At 50.0% G+C, this 17,603-nt stretch overlaps 1 protein-coding gene across 1 annotated transcript; it reads left to right on the top strand.

The window, feature by feature from the left end:
- The first annotated feature begins 5,637 nt into the window (after positions 1 to 5,637).
- DRAXIN (dorsal inhibitory axon guidance protein) lies at positions 5,638 to 16,379 on the top strand. Its single transcript, XM_032232218.1, has 7 exons — positions 5,638 to 5,665; positions 8,215 to 8,652; positions 10,266 to 10,357; positions 10,447 to 10,564; positions 14,283 to 14,360; positions 14,503 to 14,592; positions 16,267 to 16,379. The coding sequence occupies exons 1-7, from the start codon at positions 5,638 to 5,640 to the stop codon at positions 16,377 to 16,379; spliced, it is 957 nt and encodes a 318-aa protein (XP_032088109.1).
- The last annotated feature ends 1,224 nt before the right edge of the window (positions 16,380 to 17,603 follow it).

Here is a 17,603-nt window from a genome sequence, read left to right as displayed (position 1 = left end):
GGTGCCTCACCAAAGGGAAGGGAAGGAATATTGAGGGCTCTCAAAGCTAATTCTGGATGAGATTTGGGTTCTATAACCCAAAAAAACTCCATGGAGCCTGCAATACTGTATTCTAACCATTGGGAAGGAAGGAGGGAGGGAGGGAGGGAGGGAGGGAGGGAGGGAAGGAAGGAAGGAAGGAAGGAAGGAAGGAAGGAAGGAAGGAAGGAAGGAAGGACACAGACATATACTGCTTCACAGTGCTGAGCAGAGTTAGCCTGCAATGCTGTATTCTAACCATTGGGGAGAGGGAGGGTGGGAGGGAGGGAGGGAAGGAAGGAAGAAGGAAGGAAGGAATATTGCTTCACAGTGCTTAGCAGAGTTAGCCTGCAATGCTGTATTCTAACCATTGGGGAGAGGGAGGGAGGGAGGGAGGGAAGGAAGGAAGGAAGGAAGGAAGGAAGGAAGGAAGGAAGGAATAGCACATAGACTTATATACTGCTTCATAGCCTCTCTAAGCAGTTGACAGAGTCAGCCTTTTGCCTCCAACAATCCAAGTCCTCATTTTACCGACCTCGGAAGGATGGAAGGCTGAGTCAACCTTGTGCTGTTCAGGATTGAACTGCTGGCTGTGGGCAGAGTTAGCCTGTAATGCTGTATTCTAACCATTGGGAAGGAAGGAAGGAAGGAAGGAAGGAAGGAAGGAAGGAAGGAGGGAAGGAAGGACGGACTGAGACTTATATACCACTTCACAGTGCTTTACAGCCCTCTCTAAGTGGTTGACAGAGTCAGCCTATTGTCCCCCCAACAATCTGGGTCCTCATTTTACCCACCTTGGAAGGATGGAAGGCTGAGTCAACCTGGATTGAGTCAGGATCGAACTCCTGGAGTGAGCAGTGAGTTAACCTGCTATGCTGCATTCTAACCACTGCACCACCACAGCTCTCATTAACAACCCTGTTCCTAGCTAAACAACTGCATTAAGTGATTCACTTAACAACAGTGGCAAGAAAGGTAATAGCCAGGGTGGGACAAAACTCCTCACTAAGAGCAACTAAAATGATGAGAGGCCTGGGGACTAAAGCATACGATGAACGGTTGCAGGATTGGGGTATGGCCAGTCTAGAGAAAAGAAGGACTAGGGGGGACACGATAGCAGTTGTCCAATATCTCAGGGGCTGTCCCAAAGAAGAGGGAGTCAAGCTATTCTCCAAAGCACCAGAGGGCAGGACCAGAAACAATGGATGGAAACTAACCAAAGGAAGAAGCAAGCTGGAGAAACTTCCTGAGGGACAATTAACCAGTGGAACAGCTTGCCACCAGAAATCGTGGGTGCTCCATCACTGGAGGTTTTTAAGAAGAGATTGGACAGCCACCTGTCTGAAATGGTATAGGTCAGGGGTCGGCAACCTTAAACACTCAAAGAGCCATTTGGACCCGTTTCCCACAGGAAAGAAAACACCGGGAGCCACAAAGGTCCTAACCGGAAGTCCCCTGTTCAATTCTGGAGCTGACCGGAAGTTCAGTTCCCCCCACCATAGAGCCTCCTCCTAGCGCGGCGTCCTTCTTCCTCTACCTGTCATAACCGAAAGCCCTATCAATTGTGGAGACAACTGGAAAACCCTCCCCTTGCCATCTAGTCTTCTCCTGGCGCATTGTGCTTCTCTTCGCCCCACCCCCCTCCACCGGAAGCTCCTCTCAAAATTGTGGCACCGACCAGTGATGGAGCCACAGCAGAGGGAGGAAAGAGCCACATGCGGCTCCAGAGCCGCAGTTTGCTAACTCCTGCTATAGGGCAGTGATGGCTAACTTTTTTGTCATTGCGTGCCGAAAGCAAAAACCCCTGCGTGCGACCCGCCCCCGCGCATGCCACTCCCCTCACCCATTTTTGGCTTCCAGGTTGGCGCAGGAGGCTTTCCAGGCCCAAAACAGGACGCCGTGGGTAGGGTGGGGAGGGCTCGTGAGATGCCCCCGTGCCTCGATTTGGGCCTGGATCAACCTGGAAGCCAGGTTGCTGGGAGCGCTGCACAAGGCCCCAAAATGCAATGCGAGTGTCCCACACACACACGCATGCGCACACTGTCCCCCGCATGCGCCCCACAATGCACGGCAGAGCAGCTGGCCGGCAGGAGGTGTGCACCCATGCGCAGTGTAGCTGGATTGGGGCGACGGTTGGCATCCCCGCAGAGAGTTCACCATCACGGGTATAGGGTCTCCTGCTTGAGCAGGGGTTGGACTAGAAGACCTCCAAAGGTCCCTTCCAGCTCTATTCTGATTAACACCTGTCTTGCTTAACAGTGGAAAATCCGGCTTCCTTTGTCGTAAGTTGAGGGCTATCTGTATTCGGGCCTTGACACTCTAGAAGACTGAAATACTTCACGAGTTCATCTCCCTGGGTGGGTGCAAGGTGGGGAGGGGGCTGCTTAGAGCTGAATGCAGGGGGGCATGGAGGAAACTGCTCCCCCCCAACCTGAAATAGCAATAGCAATAGCAGTTAGACTTATATACCGCTTCATAGGGCTTTCAGCCCTCTCTAAGCGGTTTACAGAGTCAGCATATCGCCCCCACAGTCTGGGTCCTCATTTCACCCACCTCAGAAGGATGGAAGGCTGAGTCAACCTTGAGCCGGTGAGATTTGAACAGCCAAACTGCAGAACTGCAGTCAGCTGAAGTAGCCTGCAGTGCTGCATTTAACCACTGCGCCACCTTGGCTCTTAATGGGTTAAAAAGGGCCAAATTTTTGCATCGTCTGAATTTGAGACGGTTGTGAGGTGGGGGACGGCGGAGATTTTACTAAAATCAAAGCAGGCTTGGAAAACAAGAGAGACTGAAAAGATGAAGAAGAAAAAAACACTCTTCTTTGTAAACCCGATTCAACACCCTGGAAATAATCAAGAGTAATTGCCAGAGAAGGGGGTGCCAAATGCATCTTTGGGGAGGGAGGAGAGGGGGGTTCGGGAAGAAGAAAACAGGGCTGTCATTTTGTCCCAAGCGATTGTGTGTCTCCCTGCGGTGGCCCAAACGACCACCACCACCAGAATTCGGGAAAAGCAGATGGAGGCTAGCTCAACGGGGCAGGAGAAAAAAAAAACTCATTTCGCCAACAATGGGGGCTTCTCCCTTTCCTCCCCATCGCTCATGGCATTGTGGTCGCCGTGCCCAGCTTGGCCTCAAAGGCCACCCTGACCCCTTGCCAAGTCCATGCGCCGCCCCCCCCCCCTTTTTTGGCAAGGCAGGCAGCGAACATCCAGCCCGCCAGCTTGGCAACGCAACACACACGACAATGGCTTCTCCCCTGAGCTGCCAAGGGTGGCTTGTCGTTTTTTTAATCATCTCTCTCAGCATCCTTCTTCCTGCGAAGAAGTTGTCGTCCAGAGAGGAAGTGTCAAGAGGAGAGGGAGGGGGGTGTCACAGTGTGAATGCCGCACCTGTTTTGCAGCTTGGCACAGTTTGAAGCGATGCCCGAGGGGAATTCAAAAGGACGCTGGGACTCGCAGGCAACAAATTCCTGCTCTCGGTGGGATGCATTTGTGAATGTGTGAAAGCTGCCCTCGGAGGACGGCGAACGCTGGCATTGTGCGCCTTTGCATTGTTGTGTTGTGTTTCCTCAAAGAAACAACGTTGTGTTTCCTCCAAGTTTTGAAAGCCGCTGTTTTTTCCCCATCTGGTCTGACGAGTTTGCAGCTTGTTGGGAATTTCAGAGGGTTGCATTGGCATTTTTCTAACTTGCTTCTTTAGTTTTTATACTCATTTCTTTTGGCCTTAGAGAGCAAACAGCCTGAAGGAGCTGGGTTTGTTATTAGTTCTGGCCCTTGAAATGCTTCGAGGAAGAACAGGAAGTCCTCAACATAACGACCGCAATTGAGTCCCAGGTTTCTGTTGCTAAGTGAAACATTTATGACGTTTGGCCGCCTTTTACGACTTTCCTTCCCATCGTTGTTAAGTGAATCCCTGCAGTTGTTAAAGTTAGCAATCCGGTTGTTAAGTGAATCTGGCTTCCCCATTGACTTCGCTTGTCGGAAGGTCACCAGAGGGGATCATGTGACACACACACACACAGACAGACACACCGGGGATGCTACGATCGTCATAAATAAGAGCCGGTAGCCAAGAGTCGGATTCTGATCACGTGACCATAGAGATTTCTAGAAGAATTTATTTCCCAGAAGGCCGCAAAACATTTCCAGGCAACACTTGGAGCAAGTTGGCGCTTTCCCTCCTTCTTCCCTTTTCAAACAATAGACATCCCCCCCCCAACCGTCATGAGTACATGCCAGTTGCCAAGCATTCGAATTTTGATCGTGTGCGCATGGGAATGCTGCTATTGTGATTTGTTTTAAATAAACCACACAATATTCGCTCAAGACAGTGTTTCTCGGCCTTGGCGCCTCTAAGAGGTATGGACTTCAACTCCCAGAATTCCCCAGCCAACATGGCTGCCTGGGGAATTCTGGGAGTTGAAGTCCACACCTCTTAAAAGTGGGCAAAGTTAAGAAACACTGATTTAAGGGCTAATGGCTGTCATGCCCTCATCCGAGTCTGACTCTGAGATGGAAGACAGACAGCTGACAGAGAGCAGGAGAGTGGCTCTGTTGGTAGTAGAGGAAACGGGGAAGGGCAAAGTCAAGTTGGACAGAGGAGGGGAGAGATAGAACAAGGGAGAGGGGGTTCAGATGAAGACCAATATCCACCCCCTCTTCATCCAAGGGCACGCAGGGAAGAACACCGAAGAGAGCAACGTGCGTTTCTGTGGCTTACGAGGGGGGAAAGGGCCCTGATTCCCTTCACAAGGCACACCTGGGGATGGAGTTTAAAGGAGAGACAAATAGGAAGGGGGTTGTCGGGAACAAACACGGAGCTCATCTGGTGTTAACTGCTTATCTGACTTCCTGGCATCCTCCCAACTGCTTTGATTTTCTGCCGTGCTACTGCTACTTCATTTGTGGAACTCCTTATCTTGCTTGCCCTGCCAGATTAATCACCTTATCTTGCCTTGTTGGATTTATAGTTGGACGTTTTCTGCTTACAACGTTTGGACTGGAGTCTTGTCAGCCAAAGGCTGTTACACAGGTTGGTGGGAGAGTTTTTCTCCAGGCCGGAGAGTTGAAAGGGACGTTGGGGGCACAGTTGGTGATAAGGAGACTCATGCTGGTTCTCCGGCTGTGTTGGCTTTGCGCCACACCCGGGGTTATCGCAATGACTTTCTGAAACTTGGCGGCTCCTAACCTCTGACACAAGTGTGAAAAAACATCCCAGGTCGCTTTTTTTCAGTGCCGTCGTAACTAGGAACGGTCACCCAAGGAATGGATGCCAGTTGAGGCCTAACTTGCAGCCGTGCAACCACCGAGCTGAAATGGGACAATTTTTGTTTAACAAAGGAATTGGGAAATCAAGATTTTCTTACAGGGAAGTGGGAACACGGGTGGCTCAGTGGCTAAGGCGCTGAGCTTGTCGACCAGAAAGGTCACAGTTTGGCGGTTCGAATCCCTAGCGCCGCGTAATGGAGTGAGTTCCCGTTACTTGTCTCAGTTTCTGCCAACCTAGCAATTCGAAAGCAGGCAAAAATGCAATTAGATAAATAGGGACCACCTTTGGTGGGAAGGGAACAGTGTTCTGTGCGCCTTCTGCGTTTAGTCATGCCGGCCACATGTGTTAGTCATGCCGGCCAAATCTCATGTTCCTAAAGGTAAAAATTCCCCTCAAACATGTGTGCTAGTTGTTCCCGACTCTAGGGGGCGGTGTTCATCTCTGTTTCTAAGCTGAAGAGCCAGCGCTGTCTGAAGACCACGGAGACGACTTCAGATAGTGCTGACTTTTCAGCTTAGAAACAGAGATGAACACCACCCCCTAGAGTCGGGAACAACTAGCATATATGTTCGAGAGGAACTTTTACCTTTAGGAACATGAGATTTAGGCATTTTTTCGTGGCCGATTTGGGGTGGCCGAAACAACACTGCTTTTGCCTTTGGCAGCGAAATGTCGGGGGGGGGGGTATTGCCCGAGAGCGGGCAGGTTTTCACAAATTTCTGCCAGGTTGGCAAGCGTGCCAACTTGCTCTGGTTCCTGCACGTTTCCTCCTGAAGTGTCGCATCGAAGGCAGAGCAGCTGGGAAGTAGAAACAGAGCAAGAATGCCAGCCTAGTCTTGCATGCTCCCCGGGGGGGGGGGGGGGGGAAGAAACCCATTTTGAGCAACAGCTGGTGCTTGGCGCTGTGTCACTTGGTCCTCTGGGGCTGAGGGGGGTGGGGGCTGCTTCTCCAAGGAGGACGCCGCACTTGATTAATGACCCGATTTGCATCCGGCTGGCTTCCCAAGGGGCGGCTGGCGCACATGTTCGGATTGAAAGCCGGGTCTGTGTGGGGAGAGGGGGGAGTGCTGCCTCCCTCGATGCTGGGGGAGGGGGGAGGAAATGAAACCCCAAAATGAGGGTTTGTATTGTTTGGAAAGGGAAGACGTGACAAATCTGGGGACGGAGAAGGGGAAAGCACTGACTCCCTCAAAGCGTTGCCTGGAAATGCTTGGCAGCCTCCTCGGAAATGAATTATGCTAGAAAAAGTGACTTTTGGAGGGAGGGGTTTTTCAGACAATGTACAGGATAGAGAGAGAGAGACAGACGAGAGAGAGAGGGAGAGAGAGAGAGAGAGAGAGAGAGAGAGAGATAAATAAATAGATGATAGATGAGAGAGGGAGAGGGAGAGGGAGAGAGGGAGGGAATAATAACAAGAAAGAGAGAAATGATAGAGATAATGATGGGTGATGGGAGACGCTTCAACGGAAAAGGGGTGTGTGTGTCGTTTTCATTGTTGCCCTGTCCCACCCCACCCAGTCTGTCCCCTCCTGCCTCGCTTTTCTGACAGGTGGGGGCAGATCTGCTTCGCTAAGCAAGACAGCCACGCAAGTGAGACGCTTCCTCACCTTTGCAAACTTTCTTAAAACTTATTCTGTCAAAGCAGTGTTTGTGGGTCTACAGCTTTGCCCCTCCCTAAACAGGTAGGTAGGTAGATGATTGATGATTGATTGATAGATAGATAGATAGATAGATAGATAGATAGATAATAGATAGATAGATAGATAGATGATAGATAGATAGATAGATAGATAGATAGATAGATAGATAGATAGATAGATAGATAGATAGGCAGACAGACAGACAGACAGACAGACAGACAGAGATAGAGGGGGAGAGAATGATAGAAGGATGATAGACAGACTGACTGACGGACAGACGGACGGACGGACAGACGGATGCAAATGATAGAATGATATATAGATGAGAGAGAGAATGATTGAGAGATGATAGATAGATAGATAGATAGATAGATAGATAGATAGATAGATAGATAGATAGATGATAGACAGACAGATATTCTTTTGCAAAATGCTCTTTTAAGTTTTGCAAAATGATTCATGTCCACTGAAAGACAGACAAATAGGAGAGGCAGACAGACAGACAGACAGAGACAGAGAGAGAAATGGATGGATGACAGACAGACAGACAGATAGACCGACCAAGTTTATTGTCACTTTAAATGTACACTAATCAGCATACATTCAAATGAAATTTGGTTGCATAGAGCTCTCAAAGGGTCCCCACCTCCAATATACACTACTCAAGCACAACAAAATAATAAATAAATACAACATTATGTATATGCCCACCTATATTGTACAACACATAGAAACAACACAGTCTAGTTCGGATGTATTCATGGACATGGCAAGAAAAACGAATCTCGCGAGTGTAACAGATGGAGGGCATCGGGAATAAAGTCGTTGCAGAATCTAGCAGTGTCGAAGTGTCCATTGTTGCTGTTTTGGGAGGGGGGTGGATTTTCATGCCAGCAACGGAATACAGGCAGTCTCCGACTTACAGCCATTCATTTAGGGCCCAAAGTTGCAACAGCACTGAAAAAAAAATTGACATATGTCCATTTTTCACCTCTTAAAACCATTGCAATGTCCTCAGAGTCACTTGATCAAAATTCGGAGTCTTGGCAACTAGCTCATATTTACGACCGTCACAGTGTCCCCAGAATCTAAATCATGTGGCACAGCGGATTCCCCCTCCCCCTCGCTGTTCTACTTACCTTTGCAGGTGCGCTCGGTAGCAGGCTCCGCCCACCTGCCCATCCCATTTTTGATGCTCTGCGCATGCTCACGCGCACATTTGCAAACCGGGAGCGAAGGTAAGTTGATTTCACCCCTGCCTAAATTCCTTATTTTTTTCTATTTCCAGGGAAGGGGAACATGGCTCATCCTTCCCTTTGGCTCTTCTCTGTACTGATCCTCTTTCTGATGATCACTGGGGGTCTCAGCTCGAGGCCACGGATGGCCGCCAATGTCCCTGAAAATGACAACAGTTTCCCAAACCGGGATTCCTGGATGCGAGTTACCCCGTACCAACACAGGCAAGGGATGGGTAACCGTCAAACGGACCGTGACGAGATGCCGCCCGGGTCTCCGGGCTCCAGAGAAACCGGTGGTCCCAGCTTCGGGGGTACAGAATCGGGGCTGGATCGGCCGGCCAACCTCCGTCAGAAAGGGGCTTTTGTGGGGTTTGCTTTCCCATACCCCGAACAGGAGAACCACAACAACCCGGGGCCCGAGAGAGCGAAGAAGCAGGGCCGGGCGCATCGGCGCCATACGCGAAGGAAGAGGCTGAAACAACACCGAGGTAGGGGGGCAGAAAAGAGTGAGGGGGGGTCCCAGTCCTGCACAAGGGAAGGGGACAAAATGAAGGAAGTGGTGAGTTTAGAAGTCATTTGTCTAGCCACCTCTTGTGGCCCGCCAGCGGATCTGGCAGCAGATTCAGACAGCGAGGAGGTTGGGGAGGAACATGGGCCGGTCCTGGAGTCTGGGGAAGGCACTGATGAGGGTTCTGTGTCAGAGGCAGAGCGGGGACCAGGGCCATCCGACAGTTATCAGCTGCCTTCGGAGTTGAACATCAGTGGGGCAGAAGAACAGCTGGAGCCTGTTCCCGATGTGTGCATGCGCAGAGTTGCCAGATGAAGGGAACAGCTAAGGAACAAGGATCGATTTGGGAGTAAGGCCAGCGTGACCCATCAAAACCGCGGAGGACAAAATCGCGCTCGACGAAAGCGCGCATTTGACGTCATCACAGCACGACGAAAAAAATTAAAAATTGAAATAAAATTAAAATTAAAGCAAGCCGATTCACATAAAGGTAAGGGTTAGGTTTAGGTTTAGGGTTAGGGTTAGGTTAAGGGTTAGGGTTAGGTTTAGAGCGTTAGGGTTACGTTTAGCGTTAGGTTAAGGGTTAGCGTTAGGTTTAGCGTTAGGTTAAGGGTTACGTTTAGGGTTAGATTTAGGGTTAGGTTAAGGGTTAGGTTTAGGATTAGGTTTAGGGTTAGGTTTGGGGGGGTAGGGTAAGGTTTTCGCTTTATTTTTACATTTTTCGATCACAGCGCAATGTTTTCGTCGCGCTGTGATGACGTCAAATGTGCGCTTTCATCGAGCGCGATTTTGTCCTCCGCGGTTTTGTGGTGGAACCAAGGCCACAGGTGAATGGTGAATGCCCCCTCCCAAATAAAGAGGAGTAAAAGGGGAGGGGAGTTTGCAGGAGACAATTAGTTCAATCCATTAGCGTGAAGATCCATCCCTGACTACTTGCCAAGTAATTGCTGCTACAGCGTGGCGTTTAGAAGATATCGGCCTGGCAGATCTCCAAGCCTGACAAAGGTCTGTAGTTGTGAAATCTCTTGAAAGACTGTTGGCTGGGACTTTGCTGGAGAGGAATTCCCTTTAAACTAAATAAAAGGGGTTTTATCGGGGCGAGGAGTCGGCTTCATGATCTTGGGAGGCCTCGGTCAGAACACCAGCATCTCTGTAGGGCACAGGTGGGCAACAATGGCCCCTTTAAGACCGATGGACTTCAATTCCCAGAATTCCTGAGCCAGCACAGGAATTCTGGGAGTTGAAGTCCACCGGTCTTAAAGGAGCCATGGTTGCCCTGCGGTGGGGTGTTGAGTGAAGGGTAGGTATAGAAGATCTCTGAGGTCCCTTCCCCAGGCTTTTAGAATGCCTGTCTGCTGTATGATGGCTGACATTAATCCTCCACTCCTCCAGTATAAGGAGCAGTCTACCTGCCCAGGTGAAGTGAACCCCTGAAGTGAAGGTGCTTTGGTTAGCGGCCGCAAAGCCCTTCCTGGGTCTAATTGGCGGCTCATCCTCGCAGGGCTTTGCAAACCCTCCACAGACAGGAGCACTCTCTCTGAATGGCAGAATCCCCGCCGAGATTCTCCTGCTTGCGGTTCTTGCCTCTTTCAGGGAAAGGCTCCAAGCTGAGACCACGGGCCTTGGTGAAAAAGCCGGACAGCCTTGTGGAGCATTTTCGGCCCTTCCAAGGGGAAGGAGCTGCAGTTGGCTCGGCCCCCACCTCTCTCCCAGCCCCGTGGCCCAGACATTGATCGAGGATCCCCTTCCTCCCGTCCGGGCCATCTCCTCCCAGCCCCAGCTCCGTGAATGGCAAGAAGGTGATGTTATGCCCACCCTGGACATGGCTCTCTTCGACTGGACGGACTACGAAGACCTACGTCTGGACCTGTGGACCTCTGACAGGAAAAAAGGTAAACTCCCTTTCACCTGGGGGATGCCCAAAGAAGGAGATCCTGGCTGAATTGTATATATGTTTTCATAGATTTTGATGGGTGTAGGTATGTTGTATTCAGGTCTTTTCCCGTGTAAGATTGAGATTGTCTTGGCAACGTTTCGGCAAGGTCCCACTCGCCATCTTCAGGCTGGTGTTTTCGGCTTCGTACTTGTGCGAGTAAGGCGTGGTCTGACCTGTCGTCTTTCTATAAATCTTGGTGGGGTGTGTGTGGAGTGCTGGCTTTGTTGCTGTAAGTGGGTTGATTGGCTGTGTAGTTGCATCCTGATTGGTAGATGGAGTTGATGTTGGTAGATTGGTCGGCTGTTTCATATCATCCTGTGTGGCTGAGGTGCTGGCTGTGTGTCCGTTGTTCTTTTGTGTTGTAACGACCTGGGTGGTGGGTGGGGTTCGTTTGTTGACTAGGGCTGATTTCTGGTAGGCAGGAGGTATCGTCAAGTTTATACATGTTGTGGGGGTGTTTCTCTATTTTGATGGCTTCCATAATTATTTTCTTCTGTTTTGTTTTGGAGATTAATTTGATTCCTTCAAAATCAATTTCATGTCCTGTAGTTTTAAGGTGCTGGAAAAGGGAGGAAGTTTTTTTCTTTTTTTCTGACTGTGTTCTTGTGTTCTGCGATGTGTGCATTTATTCTCCTATTAGTTTTTCCAATGTACGTGACAGGGCAGATTTCACATGGTATTTCGTAGACTCCTTGGTTTTCCAGCTGGATCTTGTCTTTGGGGTTTCATAAGATGTTGGCTATTTTTGGGGTCAGTGCTGAAGGCTGTCTTGATATTGTGCTTGTGAAGAATTTTGTTGATTTTATCTGTGGTGCCTTTGATGTAAGGGAGGAGGGCGATGCGGTTGTCCTGTTCTGTGTCTCGATTCTTGGGGGGTGTCACCTTTTGGATTAGGTTGGTAATTGTTTTTCTTTGGAATCTCCAACAGAACCAAATACAACAAGACCAGCATACCTACACCCGTGAAAATCTACACAAACACACACACACACACACACACACACACACAAACACACACACTGCACTGCACTGCACTACTGCACTGCACTGCACTGCACTACTGCACTGCACTGCACCGCACCGCACCGCACCGCACTGCACTGCAATACAATACAATACAATACAATACAATAGCAGAGTTGGAAGGGACCTTGGAGGTCTTCTAGTCCAACCCCCTGCCTAGGCAGGAAACACTATACCGTTTCAGACAAATGGCTATCCAACATCTTCTTAAAGACTTCCAGTGTTGGAGCATTCACAACTTCTGGAGGCAAGTTGTTCCGCTGATTAATTGTTCTGTCAGGAAATTTCTCCTCAGTTCTAAGTTGTTTCTCTCCTTGATTAGTTTCCACCTATTGCTTCTTGTTCTGCCCTCAAGTGCTTTGGAGAATAGTTTGACTCCCTCTTCTCCTCCCTCTTCTCCCCCTCTCCATATCTTCCCTGAGATATGGAAGACTGCTATCATGTCTCCCTAGTCCTTCTTTTTGTTAAACTAGACATACCCAGTTCCTGCAACCGTTCCTCATGTTTTAGCCTCTAGTCCCCTAATCATCTTTGTTGCTCTTCTCTGCACTCTTTCTAGAGTCTCCACCTCATTTTTTACATCATGGTGACTAAAACTAGATGCAGTATTCCAAGTGTGGCCTTCCTTACGAAGGCCTTATAAAGTGGTATTAAGACTTCACGTGATCTTGATTCTATTCCTCTGTTGATGCAGCCTAGAACTGGGTTGGCTTTTCTAGCAGCTGCTGCACACTGCTGGCTTGTATTTAAATGGTTGTCCACTAGGACTCCAAGATCCCTCTCATAGTTACTACTGCTGAGCAAGGTACCACCTATACCGTACCTGTGCATTTCGTTTTCTTGCCTAAGTGTAGAACCTTACTCTTTTCACCATTGAATTTCATTTTGTTAGATAGTGCCCAATGTTCAAGTTTGTCAAGATCCTTCTATATCTTAAGCCTATCTTCTGGAGTGTTGGCTATTCCTGCCAGCTTGGTGTCATCTGCAAATTTGATGAGTTCCCCATTTATTCCCTCATCCAAATCGTTGATGAAGATGTTGAAGAGTACTTTAAAATGTTTTAAATGAAATCTGTGTCGCTCTAAATCCCTCTTCTCGATTTAGTGGCTGAAAGATTCTAGGTGGTACAGCCCTGTACGGCCTTACTGGTGGTAATCGGGAGGAGTGGCCACTGTGACTCGTTTGGCCCACCCGTCCGCCCCTGTTCCATACCTGTTTTTGAAGCAACCGCGCCAATTGCGCACGGCGCCTGCGCAACCTCTGACGAGCAGCTGGGTGTTGCAGGAGCAATGGAGTGCGCATGTGTACTGGTAGCGATGGTAGGATCAACCCACCACTGGTTTGTAGATAATTTAGAGATGAGCCCAGGGCTGGTAAACATTGGGGCATTTGGCTCCCAACCAGTTTGGTCCTTCAGAGGAAATGGAATCAATAGAGCCAAAGGTCTTTTTTTTTTCCAAAAGGGCAAGTGGACTTTCTTGGGTGTTATTTTTCCCCATTTGGAAATGTTCAAGATTAACAAAGATGTTTACCAAATATGTCTGCCAAATGTTAGAAAGGTAACCAGACACCAGGGACCTATTATCATATGTGGTGGATGTTCTGACCCCTCTCGTCCCACACCAACCCACAACTTCGAGCCAAAGATAAGTTACGGCATTTAATTAACAGACAGACAGGTCCATGGCAGCAAACTGGCACAGATAAGCCGTGGCAGCAATCCAGCCTGTCAAGCTCACAATTCCAAGCTCACATTAGTTCCTGCGTTGATTTCTGCAAAAGGGGCGTGTGCACAAGCAGTCTTTTTATAGTCTGGAGAGGAGCCTAATGACCACCAGCTGAGTGCAATTACCTCCTGTACTTGCGGAACTGTTCCTGACGCCTATTAGCTCTTCACTGCCAGGCATCCAGGAACAACTCACTGCTGGCTTCTGGATCACTCTCCTTTGCCTCCTCCCCACTGGTCCAAGGCTCAGGCGCTTCCTGGTGGCCAACCAGCCTCTCTGCGCCCTGCTCAGAGTCGGAACCCTGTCCATGGTCCTCCACATCCTCCAGAGCCGACTCATAGGGCCCCTCGCTGTCGGAGTCTGGTGGCAGCTCCACCGGCTCCTGCTGGGCCACAACAGGTGGATATGTAAAAAAGCAAAGAAATATTGGACAAAAATGCATACATGGTTGGAGAACAGGTTAAACAAAGATTATAAGCCAGAAAACTTTTTTGCTAGGCATTAACACCTGAAAAGTATAATAAAGGGAATCTCTATTTAATATTGGAAGGGAAGCGGTGGCTCAGGAGCTAAGACGCTGAGCTTGTCGATCAGAAAGGTCGGCAGTTTGGTGGTTCGAATCCCTAGCGCCGCGTGACGGAGTGAGCTCCCGTCACTTGCCCCAGCTTCTGCCAACCTAGCAGTTCAAAAACACATAAAAATGCAAGTAGAAAAATAGGAACCACCTTTGGTGGGAAGGTAACAGCGTTCCGTGCACCTTCGGTATTGAGTCATGCCGGCCACATGACCACGGAGACGTCTTCGGACAGCGCTGGCTCTTTGGCTTTGAAACGGAGATGAACACTGCCCCCTAGAGGGGAACCTTTACCTTTACCCCTTTTTTAACCTGTTTCCCCTCTTCTTTCTCTCGGTTGCCCTGTTCAGGGCGGACTCACAAAAGCAGCAATGAGACCACGTCGGCCGAAGGGGAGCCCTGCGATCATCACTTGGACTGCCTCTCAGGTGGGTGCCGCCAGCTTTTCATGAGGACTAGCCTCGCCGGAAAGGAGAAAGACAAGGGATCGGTCTACGAATTTCCCCCGCTGGGCTGCTTCGATGCTGCTTTGGGTTGTGCGTTAAAAGCCGGTCGTTTGTCCCAGCACAGGTAGCTGTTGTGATTTGCGCGAACACCTCTGCAAGCTGCACAACCGGGGGCTTAACAACAAATGCTACGATGACTGTATGTGCACCGAAGGTACTTGGAGAAGTTTCTCGGCAAGGGGAGGGGTGTCCATCTCTCGGGAGGAGGGGGTGTACAAACAACCGGGGGTTGTGACATTGTCCTCCTCATTCGGAGACCTTTTGCTCTGACCCAGCTCCCCAATCACGACAAACCCTCTGAAGTGAACACAAAAGATTCCTTTATGAGGAGCGGCGGCAGCCCCAGCAAAAAGTTTCTCTCTCACCACAGGTTAACAAGTCTGTCCGGCAGGGAGATGAATAGTTGTCTGCCACCCTTATTCATCTCTGCCCCCTGCATTTTATTCCCAGTGCTAGGGTGGGGCTTCAGTAGCAGTGGTGGCTCTTCTGTCCTGAGGACCGGCCCATAGATTTCCACTGCTTTCCTCTCCTCTGCCTTTTATCCCCAGAGCTAGGATGGGGCTTCGCTAGCAACAGTGGCTCTTCCGTCCCAAGGACCGGTCCATAGATTTCCACTGCTCTCCTCTCCTCTGCCTTTTATCCCCAGAGCTAGGATGGGACTTCGGTAGCAGCGGTGGCTCTTCTGTCCCAAGGACCGGTCCATAGATTTCCACTGCTCTCCTCTCCTCTGCCTTTTATCCCCAGTGCTAGGGTGGGGCTTCGCTAGCAGCAGTGGCTCTTCCGTCCCGAGGACCGGCCCATAGATTTCCACTGCTCTCCTCTCCTCTGCCTTTTATCCCCAGTGCTAGGGTGGGGCTTCACTAGCAGCAGTGGCTCTTCCGTCCCGAGGACCGGCCCATAGATTTCCACTGCTCTCCTCTCCTCTGCCTTTTATTCCCAGTGCTAGGGTGGGGCTTCGGTAGCAGTGGTGGCTCTTCTGTCCCAAGAACCGCCCATAGATTTCCACTGCTCTCCTCTCCTCTGCCTTTTATCCCCAGTGCTAGGGTGGGGCTTCACTAGCAGCAGTGGCTCTTCCGTCCCGAGGACCGGCCCATAGATTTCCACTGCTCTCCTCTCCTCTGCCTTTTATTCCCAGTGCTAGGGTGGGGCTTCGGTAGCAGTGGTGGCTCTTCTGTCCCAAGAACCGCCCATAGATTTCCACTGCTCTCCTCTCCTCTGCCTTTTATCCCCAGTGCTAGGGTGGGGCTTCACTAGCAGCAGTGGCTCTTCCGTCCCGAGGACCGGCCCATAGATTTCCACTGCTCTCCTCTCCTCTGCCTTTTATTCCCAGTGCTAGGGTGGGGCTTCGCTAGCAGCGGTGGCTCTTCTGTCCCAAGGACCGGCCCATAAATTTCCACTGCTCTCCTCTCCCCTGCCTTTTATCCCCAGAGCTAGGATGGGGCTTCGCTAGCAACTGTGGCTCTTCCGTTCCGTGGACCAGCCCATAGATTTCCACTGCTCTCCTCTCCTCTGCCTTCTGCATATCCATGCATCAGGCACTGGACTCAGCTGTTCCTCCTCTTCCTCATCAGCCACCTCCAGACCTGGGGCTGTTGACTCTCCATCTGAGGGCTGACGGACGGCCCAGGCTCTGCCTCTGCCTCTGCCTCTGTCTCTCTCTCTCTCGGCCAGCTCCATTCCCTTTTCCCCCTCGGAGGTCCCAGGTTGCCTCGATGCTGACCCTGATTCCCACACCTCCTCCTTATCCTCTTCTGATTCAGCTACTGGAGTTAGGCCACAACACATTTTCCCCTTAAACTTTGCTCAATGTTTTTCTCTCCCACACTAGGTCTCCGCTGTTACGCCAAATTCCACCGGAACCGCAGAGTCGTCCGACGAAGAGGCCGCTGTGTGGAGCCGGACTCTGCGGATGCCAATCAGGGGTCTTTCCTTAACATCTAGAGAGAGAGAGAGAGACTAATGGGAGGGGCACCAAAGTGGGCACGATTAATTTATAACTTTGGGTGTGGGCTGGCCTCAAAGGCACAACTGGAATCAAAAGAGGGAGGGGGGGGGAACTTTCTGAAATAAATTCTTCCCAAGGTCGGAGGTTGCCTGATGTGTCTCTTTGCAAGTCAGCGTTCGGGCGATAGCTCCTTCCCTGCCCTGAGAGAGACTGGAGGCAGAGAAGGGGAGCCGAGCGTGGCAGGATTTGCAAAAAAGAAAAAAAGAAAAGAGAGAGAGACTGGGGTTCAGCCAGTGTCTCATCCAGAGGTGCAACAGGCCCCCTCCCGCTGCCAAGTATTCCTTGAGAAAATATGAAAAGCTGGAAAACTGAATTGCTTTGAAGGGCTAGAAAGGAATGTTTGCACTCTTGAAAAATCACCATTTTTTGCTGCAGTGTTTAGCTGTGTTTAAAAAAAAAAAAAAGCACCAGGTCTAGAAACTTGATTCGCAGCACATGAGTGAAAGGAGAGAGAAAAAAACCCTTTATTTGGGGGGGGGGGTTCTCTCTTGCTGGGCTTGTCTTTTTGTACCCCTTCCTTTGGAGAACTCTGGGACTAGAACTTGTGTCTGGCCTGCATTGTTTCGGTTTGAAATTAAATAGTTTTGCCTCTCAAAATATCACCTCTGGGTCTCCTTTCCTTGATGTGCTTCCATCGTAAGGCTGCTAAAACAAAGGTTGAAAACATTATCTTTAGGGAAGATCAAACACAACTGCAGATGATTTATCGCCCTGCAGATTTCTCCAAGGGAGGCAAACTTTGTGGGTGAATCTGTGTGTGAACACCAGACTTGCAAAAATAAAAGTATTCTGTAAATATTCATAAGCACCACAATGGGTGTAGGGAACCCTGTGGCTCAGTGGCTAAAACACTGAGCTTGTCGATCAAAAAGATTTGCAGTTCGGCAATTCGAATCCCTCGTGCAGTTTAACGGAGGGAGCTCCTGTGACTTCTCCCAGCTTCTGCCAACCTAGCAATTCGAAAGCACGTAAAAAATGCAAGTAGAAAAATAGGAACCACCTTTGGTGGGAAGGGAACAAACATTCCATGGAACTTCGGCGTTGAGTCATGCCAACCACATGACCACGGAGACGTCTTCGGACAGCGCTGGTTCTTCGGCTTTGAAACGGAGATGAGCAGCGCCCCCTAGAGTCGGGATCGACCAGTACGTATGTCCGAG

This window comes from Thamnophis elegans, chromosome 15 (assembly GCF_009769535.1).
Source record: "Thamnophis elegans isolate rThaEle1 chromosome 15, rThaEle1.pri, whole genome shotgun sequence".
Taxonomy (NCBI): Eukaryota; Metazoa; Chordata; class Lepidosauria; order Squamata; family Colubridae; genus Thamnophis; species Thamnophis elegans.
The sequence above is the reverse complement of the archived record's forward strand: the minus strand, read 5'-3'. Positions and strand labels throughout refer to the sequence as shown.